The sequence below is a fragment of the Lampetra fluviatilis genome, chromosome 8 (genome assembly GCF_964198595.1).
Source record: "Lampetra fluviatilis chromosome 8, kcLamFluv1.1, whole genome shotgun sequence".
Lineage (NCBI taxonomy): Eukaryota > Metazoa > Chordata > Hyperoartia > Petromyzontiformes > Petromyzontidae > Lampetra > Lampetra fluviatilis.
Genome location: NC_136282.1, coordinates 14096095 through 14106165, shown reverse-complemented (window position 1 = coordinate 14106165; position 10071 = coordinate 14096095). Strand labels below are relative to the sequence as shown.

Genomic DNA, 10071 nt, shown 5'->3' with positions numbered 1-10071 from the left:
GAGTTGAGAGCAACGTTACCCATAGAACAGAGTTGACCGGAGTAGAGAGCCAAAGCAATGTGTAGCACAGTGTTGGTGTTTGACAAGAGAGCACAGTGGAGTGGTAGCTCAGAATGTAGACTGCATGCATTCCTGTAGCGGCAGATTTCCCAGTAGAAGAGAGTCAACGCGGTTTATTTCTCGTGCGACAGAGAACGGGGTTCGGCAGAGTGCGACCTGCAAGGTAAACGCGACAGTGGAGCACAGCAGACAGCAGTCCAGAGACAAACGCCCGCGGGATGCAGTTGAACGGGGGACGGCGGTAATGGTGGTGGTGGTCGATTGTTGGATTCTGAATGCGGCTCAAACCGGCCCCGCGAGTGCTCCAAGGTGCGCTCGTCATTCCGATGTAGCCGTGGATAAGACCGGTTGGGTTCGGATCTCGCCGCCGCCACCGCCTCCCAGCGTCAACGCGGCGGAACGCATCGATTTCTGGACGCCCAAGGGGAGGCGTGGTCGGTGCTTTTGGTCGTAGTTGTTGCAGTTCTAGTCGTGCTGCTGCTGCTGGTGGTGGTTGGCTGTTGGTGGTTCGTGCGCGATTTACAAATTCATCACACCTCCCCCCACTCTTCTCGAGACAAAGGTCAAAGTGCGTTTGTCTTCGTCGGAGGCTCTCGACTTCGCCGCGCAACTCGGTGCCACCTGCCGCGGGGCCGACACGAGGAGGCCTTCAACGCCACGCGCTCGGGGGAGCGGGGGGTGGTGGTGGTGGTGCTGAGCATTCGTTAGCGAGACGTGCAGGGAGTCGGTCAAAGCGACCCCCGGGGGGGGGGGACGTTGGATGCGAGCGACTGTTGAGACCGTGCGGCCGGGGAGACTGTGGAGATTGACTCGGAGGACTCACGCCGCACATATTTTGTGGAGGTGGGGGGGGGTTCAGCAGGGGGGTTCATTCGGACCTACAAGAGAGAGGAGGTCTGTAAGAGGAGAGTGGACTCCCGCTAAGATCCACGGAGAGATAGAGAGCGAGGTGTGTGAGAGTTGGGGGTTCACTCTGACCCCACCACTCCGCCTCGAGAAGGGGGTTTAAAGAGATAGAGTTCAGTCGGAGACCTCCTGCACGACATCACCACCACCAACATCACCACCACCACCATCGTCGTCATGGGCTCCATGCGGAGACCTAAGTACCGCAGCTCGCCCAACCTGCAGGGCGAGGTGTTCCGCTACGACCTGGCGCCGTGCCTCCAGGAGGAGCGCGCCTCCCTCTCGGGGCATCCGCAGCCGGGATCGGAGATCACCTGGGACAGGTGAGAGAGGGGGGGGCCAGGTGGGAGAGGGGGGACAGGTGAGAAAGGGGGGGGGACAGGTGAGAGAGGGGGGGCAGGTGGGAGAGGGGGGCAGGTGAGAGAGGGGGGGGACAGGTGAGAGAGGGGGGGGCAGGTGGTAGAGGGGGGGACAGGTGAGAGAGGGGGGGAGAGGGGGGGGGACAGGTGGGAGTGGGGGGGACAGGTGAGAGAGGGGGGGACGTGAGAGAGGGGGGGACGTGAGAGAGAGGGGGGGCAGGTGAAAGGGGGGGGGGGCAGGTGAGAGGGGGGGGGGCAGGTGAGAGAGGGGGGGGGGATAGGCGCGTGCGGTCAGCACTTAACCGCGCGTCGTTTCGTACGGAGCGAGCCTCCTCTCCCTCCCCCACCTCGCGTCGTGTTCGTTGTGGGGAGCTGAGGACGTGGGTTTGGTGGTGGCGGGGGTTGACGTTTAATCAATTGGCCATACTTCACCAGGCAATTTAGTCAGTGCGGTGGTGCGGGCAGTGGGGGGGGGCGGTGAGCGAATCGCCCTCAAGGAGCCCGAGGCGGCATGTGGCTGCCGCGCGCCTCCCGTGATGGGGCACAGCGAAGTAGGGCAGCGTCCTTCACTCGCCTTCAGAGCACAGCGGTGGGGCGGCACTTTCACCTATAAGACATCGTCGGCGTGAGGGGCCGACACGCGTTGTAAACCATTGGTGGGGGGGTGTGACTGCAGCACTGTGATGATGATGGGGGGGCGGGGGGGTGTGACTGCAGCACTGTGATGATGATGGGGGGGGGGGGACCACGCTCGGCTTTGTAATGGACATGTCTGGGGTAGACGTAACGGCTGTGTGCAGATCGCAGGCAGGGGGGGGGGAGGACTTCGCTCATAGAGGAGAAGAGGGCAGGGGGAGGCTGTCGACGTCTCCCTGGTTCGGTGGGGGGAAGGGGGTTAGAGGTCGCGAGGGCAGCACGAGAGAATGAGCAACCCCCCCCCCACCCCCGCTGGGGTCGAAGGTTGCCTGGGGGGGGGGCTCTGGGGTCGAAGGTCGCCTGGGGGACTCTGCATTCGAAGCTTTGGCGACTTGGGGATGAGGGTAGAGTGGGGAGAGGTGGGAGAGTGTGTAGAATAGGGAGAGGTAGGAGAGTGTGTAGAGTGTGTAGATGATGGTGTAGAGTAGGGAGAGGTAGGAGAGTGTGTAGAGGAGGGAGAGGCAAGAGAGTGTGTAGAGAGGATGGTGTAGAGTAGGGAGAGGTAGGAGAGTGAGTGGAGGGGAGTAGAGTGAGATGAGAGGGAAGAGATAGGCAGGGGAGGGAGGATATTGGAGACAGTGAGGGGTGACGATGACATTTATCCTGGATTGGATTGGGAGCCAGTGGAGAGGTCTCTGAGTCTGGGGATTGACGTGGTCACATTTTACGTGGCGTGGGTGACAGTGGCATTTTGTATCGCCTGGAGTTTTGGAGGCGAGGGTTTGTGCGGAGATGGGAAATGCTGTGGAGGCCGTAGCGAGTTGATGCTGGTGGACACGGCGGCCCTACTCGCCGTCGACACATCCTTGATGCGGGCAGATGTTGCTCGGACGGGACGTGGAAGGTCTCGCACCACCGAGCTCAGGAGGGTCCGAGAGGCGTGGTGGGAAGGGATCGCTGACAACTCCGTGGCTCCGCACTGGCCAGGGACCGAGTCGGAGTTCAGGACGGCGCAACGAATTCGGCGAGAGCGCAGCGAGAATTTGAGAGCAACGTGGAAGATGTGAAGCCCGAGCAGGTGCAGGTGCAGCGCTGGCAGGCGTCACCCGCGGGGCTGTTGCGATAAGCGATTGTCGTCGCAATTGAGTGACGCTCTCTCCCAGAGCACGCGGGAGCGAGAAGTCGCTGCAGATGTTTGCTCCTGGCTGTGGTTCTGAACGCCCATCGTGTCGCATCGTCATCAAAACTCCCCCAAAACTGCGCGTACGTAACGGCGTAGGAACACGCCGCGTAGGGTCACGCGGCTACAAGATGTATTAAGAGCTCGTCTCGTCTTCCCCAACGCAAGGGGTTGGTCGCACCACGGGCAATCCTTCGCCACTGACTTCTGTATTCTGCCGTCCTCGCTGTCTGTTCCGGCGCGAGCCTCGTCCATGCGCTGATGTCATCCATCCATTGTCATCCATCCATTGTCATCCATCCATTGTCATCCATCCATTGTCATCCATCCATTGTCATCCATCCATTGTCATCCTTCGTCTTCCTCGCGCACGTGAACCGGGCACTGTTCCTCGCATAATCTGCTGTTCCAAACAACATTCAGACTCTGTCTCCTCGACGGACCTGTTCTCCACCTGAGGACGGCAGCTTGCGTTGTGGCCGAAACGTCGTGAGAATTATTTTATTATGTTTTATTTTTATTATTTTATTATTTCCACTCTACGTGACTTTACCGAAAGAACCAAGAAGATGAATCCCTGCAGTCACGAAAGCTTTAAATCGAAATGTTCCAAACAAGTTCCATCGTTTTTTCTCATGACATAACCACAGTAGGCTAGCTTACTTGATTCTATCACCGCTAAAGACAACAGCTGATTTATTTTGTTTTCCCATGTTGAGCCTGCTTCGTGGAGCACTTCAGGTTGATTAGGGCTCCGAACCCAAGTGTCAGTTGATGCTTACAAGGTGGATTAATCGATGAATGGAACATGGAGGCGGTGAGCGATGAATACTGATGATGCTGCACCTTTGATGGGCTCCAATAGAACCAGTTCTACGTGAGCTCTGAGCGCCCAACACTTGGAGAAAATGCTCATGATAAAGCCACCGCTTCGGTCACGTTCCACTCTCTTAGCCTTCTACCGTGAGCGTGGAGTGCACGGGGCAGGAGATGCTGTAGCCGACCCTGCTGGCGATCATGTGAAGCCGGTGAAGGGAGGTGAGGCAGCTGATAGAATCTCGCAGAGGATGACCGGCGCGGGCGAGATGGTTGAACGTGTGGGCGCACGTGTGCCCCACGTTGTACCCCACCACGCTGTCCCCACCATGCATTGTGTCCCACCACGCTGTACCCACCATGCATTGTGTCCCACCACGCTGTACCCACCGCACGTGGGCACCCAATGCAAATCTAATCCTTGGCCACATTCCCATACAGCGTTCCGATGCGCTGCGAGGGGGAAGGCTTGAGATAGCAGTGTGCAGTGAAGGGGGCACGTTCCGTTCCAGAGCCTGTTTGTTCACCATGATGATGTTGTAATTGTTGGGATATTGTTATAAAGTTGAATCGTGAACTCATTACAACTGAAGTGTATGTATAAGCGTATTTCCAAAACACTTTTTTTAGTTTTAATTTGAATAAGTGTGCAATGAAATTGGTTTTTACGTGGTTGCAAATCGATATTAAAATGTGTACACCCTTTGGAACACACACGTGTGTTACTCGTGAGCAGAATAAAAATGCCCATTTACATTTAAGTAACTGCCTATTTCGTGAATTGGCTTTAAGTGAATATAAGCTACGTGTGACAGATTCCACACAATCACGGACCCATTACAATCCAGACGCCGATGATGTAAAAATGAGGCCCATATCACAGCTCAGGATGCCAGTCGTGGCAGCTATGTGAAGAAAAACGATTCGCTCCGTAAAATTCCGCAAGATATTCTCAACTTACGCGAATAATAAGCGCAGTTACCGAATCTGATGGTGAATAAAGCCACAATTACGTTTTCCCACGTCTTCACGGGGACCTCCAGCGAGCGAGAAATCAACGCGAAACCAATGCCTCTTTGATCGCTGTGATTTGATTCACAACTAAGTTGAGCACATCTCGTGCATATGCTATTCATAGTGTACAGTGTGTGTGCCAGTGTGTGTGTGTGCCCCCCACTGTGCCAGCAAGTTGGCACAGTGGGGGGCACAGGTGGTGCATCAGCCAGTCGACTCAGTCATTCGACCCGTGGCACCTGGGTCAGCCCCGTTACCTCCTGCCAGCGGGCGTTCGACACTTCACGTGGCCTCAAGGTGCACATAGCCTGGCACAAGCGTCGTGGTGACGTCACCGCCACTTCGTGGCGAATGGCGGTTGTTGTTGTTATGTGCCAGTGCGGCCTTCATAGGTGCTCGCTAACAGCACTTGCCCCTGCAGTCTGTTAAGGCTATACGGGGGATCCTTATCTTTGTGTTCCAGTGTGTGTGTGTGTGCCAGTGCTGGGTCAATCGTGTGAAAAGAGTCCTGCTTAGGAAGACGGTCTTGATGTACATGGGCAGACAAGCACACACACACAATACAAAGATCCCCCGTATAGCCTTAACGGACTTTTGGGGCAAGTGCTGTTAGCAAGTAGCACCTATGAAAGCCTGCACGGCACACGAGAGGGTAGGTGGACCAGCACCACACCCGACCGCCTTTGTCTCAACGGTGTTGATGTTTACACATCGCATGAGGTATTCATTTTAGGTTGAGTCGACCTAGGGGAGACCCAGGACCGGTTAGATAATCATCAGTGGCGTTGGCCATGAGTGGGAATCGAACCCGGGTCGCCGGGTTCATAGCGCGGCGAGCTAGCTAACCACGACACTTGCTCCCTCCCCCCTACAACAAGACAAAGACGCACACACACTCAGTGCCACTATCAAACTCTGCAGTGGACATAATCCCCACACTGACGTGCGCTGGGTTCACGTGTGTGTGTATGCGTGCGTGTCACAGTGTGTGTGTATGCGTGCGTATCACAGTGTGTGTGTATGCGTGCGTGTCACAGTGTGTGTGTATGCGAGCGTGTCACAGCGTGCGTGTCACAGTGTGCGTGTGGGAGGAGCGGGAGTGTAGCGGTTAGCGCGCTGCGCTGCGAACGCGGTGACCCGGGTTTCATTCCTGCTCGTAGCCAACATCGGTGACGATGATCTGAACTGGTCTTGGGCCTCCCCTAGGTCGACTCAGCCTCAAATGAGTGCCTGGTGCGGTGTGCAAACATCGCCACTAGGGAGACAAAGGCGGCCGGGCGTTGTGCTGACCTTTCACCCCCTCGTGTGTCGTGCCGGCCTTCATAGGTGCTCGCTAACAGCACTTGCCCAAACTGTCTGTTAAGGCTACATGGGGGATCTTTGTCTGTGTGCGTGTGTCACAGTGTACAGGAGCGGGTCGTGGCCGTGTTTTCCCGCAAGGGCCTGAAGGACAATGAGCTTTTCGTGTTGACGGAGAAAGTCCGGTGAGTGGCGAGGTCGGTGGCCACGCGGCTCAAGTGGCTCACCACCACAACTCCTCACGACAATCCTTCGCCACCACACGCACGGGCCTTCACTCGGATGGAGGGGCAGGCGGACGGGCGCTCGAAGCGTTGGCGAGATGTTAATTCCCTCGCCTGGTGCGCAGGAGGTCGTGGGTTCGATCCCGACCCTGATGCCTGTTACATATTTGGAGTTTGCGATGTCTCTCTCTCCCCATGGTCATGTGGATTTTTCTCCGGGTCCTCCGCTTTTCCCTCCATTATTTAGAAACACGCGTTTAGATTATTTGGCTGTTATAATTTTTCCACTTGATGATAAGCCACTTCGTTGAGCTATCGTGTTGTGGCCAGGTTGCTTCTGAAAAAGAGCTACCCCCCCTTGGGATGAGGAATATACGGATGACGTTGAGGACGATGATGAGGATGATGGTGACGACGATGGTGACGACGATGGTGATGATGAGGACTGTGATGAGGATGATGGTGACGACGATGATGATGAGGACGATGATACGGATCGGGTTGGAGTCGGAGACGATTGACAGTGTTGAGAGTCAAGAGCTACCGATTGGCTGCGGCCCCCTACAGGTTCCCTCGCTCGGTGCGGCAGCGTAGTAGATGCTTTCCCAAAAAATAGGGCGCACAAAGAGAAACAGCTGCCTGCCGAGTAGCGCACACAGTACACACACAGTACACACACAGTACACACACAGTACACACAGTACACATACACAGTACTCACGCTACACAGTACGTTCAGTACGCACGCGCAGTACTCAGCACTCGCACACAGTACACAAACAGTACTCGCGCATACAAGTACTCACACACAGTGCACACACAGTGCACACAGAGTGTTGTCCAACTTCCGACTGCATAGCCGCTCGTAGAGTGAATTCAAAGCTGCAAGGGATACCTGCCCGAACGTTCATCAAGTAGCCCAACTCTTTGCACCTTGAGCACCGCCCGCCGTGCCACGCACGCGCGGGCATCGTGCAGGCGCGAGAGTCGATTCGTTCCGATAGATGCAAATTTTAATCAAACCGTGGAAGTTATTTTTGGGATCCCCTGGGCAAAGTCCGTTGAGCTCGCCAGCTCTCTTTCAAGGGCGAACCCTCCTCCCCAGTGGGGCGGTGGGGGATGGTGGAGGGGAGCGGTGGCGCAGCGGTTAGCGCTACGCTGCGCTACGAACCCGGCAAACACGGGTTCGATTCCCGCTCACGGCCAACACCGGTGACGATTAATTATTTGAACTGGTCCTGGGCCTCCCCTAGGTCGACTCGGCCTCAAATGAGTACCTGGTGCGGTGCGTAGTAAACATCGCCACTGGGGAGACAAAGGCGGTCTGGCGTGGTGCTGGCCACCCACCCCCTCGTGTGCCGTGCCGGCCTTCATAGGTGCTACTCGCTAACAGCACTTGCCCCAACAGTCTGTTCAGGCTATACGGGGGATCTTTGTCTTTTTCTGGTGCGGGGTGGTGAGGAGTGGTGGGGGGGGGTGAGGGGGGTGGTGGTGGTGATGGTGATGGGTACAGATATGGCACCACACAACATTTCAATTATTCAACGAAGCAGCATCGCACCAAGCCAGGCGTCGTCAGAGAACGCTCACAAGACGTGTGAACGCATTGCCCGCAGGTCACGCGGCGAGTGCATCGTGAGGTCGGCGGGGATGGATGAGACGAAGCGAAACCAGGGAGTGCTGAACGAGACGCGGAGCATTCCGCAGTCGAAGTTTAAAATATGGGGAATGAGGCTCAAAACAAAGTTTGCAAGAATTGTTTTTTTCTTTTTAGAGAATAACGTTAAAAAAAAAATCCATTTGCGAATGGTGGAATCGTGGGAGGGCGGCCGTGGGTGAATCATCGCACCCTACATTGTGTGTGACCAGCTTGCGTATTAACTCATCACCGCCTTCACTTTTGGTTTACCCATTACCCTGCGTATCCCCTCCCTCACCCACATTCTCACCCCCCCTCCCCCCGTCCAATTCCAAACCCTTGCCCCCTGCAGGCATTTATTGAAGTCTCACGTGGGCCCGCTCATTCTCGACTATTTTAAGGTGCACCTGCATGCACGTACACCCGCGTGCGCGCGTCTGTGTCTGCGTTTGTGTGTCTGCGTGCGTTTGTGTGTGTGTGTCTGCGTGTGTGTGTGTGTCTGCGTGCGTGTGTGTGTCTGCGTGTGTTTGTGTGTGTGTGTCTGCGTGTGTATGCGTGCGTGCGTGTGTGTGTCTGCGTGCGTGTGTGTGTCTGCGTGCGTGTGTGTGTCTGCGTGCGTGTGTCTGCGTGCGTGCGTGTGTCTGTGTACGTTTTGTTGCGGCGAGTGCCTTGCAAAGAGACACTCTCGGCCGACTCTCGCGTCTCGGTGAACCCTCGCTCCGTGAGAGTTGTGACACTTGCTGTGAAGGAAAACCTCCCTGGCTGTTGGAACGATACAAAATGTTTCGATAGTCATTCATGGGAATGTCCTTCCTTCCTCGTCCTCTTCTTCCTTCTTCTTCCTCCTTCTTAAATCTTGACCTAAAGCTTTCGTGACTGCAGGAATTCATATTCTTGGGTCTTTCGGTAAAGTCACGTAGATATTTTCTTTGAACCTATCGACGCGATTTTTACCGAAAGTCAGAGCAGCGGTCCTTAGACCGCCAGCAGTGGTCTGCGACGCTCGCCCAGGTGGTCCGTGGTGGCTGTGACCCCAACGCAGGCTGATCCGGACAATAACGACGACGTCTCTGCCTTTTGTTTCAGACATTAATTAATATTTGACTCATCTTATTTAATTTAAAAAAAATGGAGTTAGGTAAACTAACCGGATTAAACTTACCCTGACCCTAAGATCTAAATGTCTCTCCCCGCCAAAATCAAAACATTATAGCTGCTTAATTTCATATTTTTGTATATTCCAGTAACATTAATCATTTTGCATGACCGGTATTTAGAGAGATGAGTGAATGCGTTCAGTCACCAGGGGTAAGGGGTGTGGGGTGGTTGGGTGACCCGTGTGAATGTTCGCGTCGGCTGAGCGGTCCGTGGGCCAAAATAGTTTGAGGAGCACTGCTCTAGAACAACAGCTGTAACTTGACACTGACGTGGCCGAGCAGGATAACTGCTTTGGGAGTAGCCGGAGCGACGAACATCTGCCAAGCGACAGAAGCAAACGCCTCTAATGCGACGGTGCCGGCGCTCGGACGAGCCTGAGACCATTTCGGGGTTTGTCGCTCGGCTTGTGAGATAACCGTGCGGCCCTGTAATCCACCGGGCACCACCGCGATTTTCATCGGACGGTGCCCGGAGCGCACGCGAGCCCGACAGACGTCGGTGAATCGTTGCGCAGTGTCGGGGAACCTACGCTGCCTCCGTCGTCGTGCAGCTCAACTCCTGGCCCTCTTGCATTTCCATTCGGTTTGGCCCCCTTTTGGGAGGGCGGCCTGCGGCGGTCAGCATTTTGCAAACGGTTCAATTGTACGGGGACACAGTTTGCTAAATGGCTGCGTGACACTGATGAATTCCTTTTGGCCTGCAACGGAATGCTGGCCCTGGTTCCACGGGTTGGCACACGGCTATGTGCGCGTGTGTGTGTGCGTGTGTGCGTGCGTACGC

The 10071-nt window shown here is 55.6% G+C and overlaps 1 protein-coding gene across 2 annotated transcripts in view; it reads left to right on the top strand.

Annotated features, from left to right (window-relative positions):
• LOC144933919 (proline-rich protein 5-like) overlaps window positions 1-10071 on the top strand; it is an 18714-nt gene continuing 8643 nt past the window's right edge. Inside the window, exons 1-3 of one of the 2 annotated variants that reach the window (XM_078859228.1) lie at window positions 1-1289; window positions 6375-6455; window positions 8486-8534. In XM_078859228.1, the coding sequence (XP_078715354.1) occupies window positions 1144-1289; window positions 6375-6455; window positions 8486-8534 (276 nt within the window). In that variant the 5' untranslated portion in view covers window positions 1-1143. Of the gene's footprint in view, window positions 1290-6137; window positions 6205-6374; window positions 6456-8485; window positions 8535-10071 lie in introns of those variants that run through there. The other variant, XM_078859229.1, reaches the window with a different exon arrangement.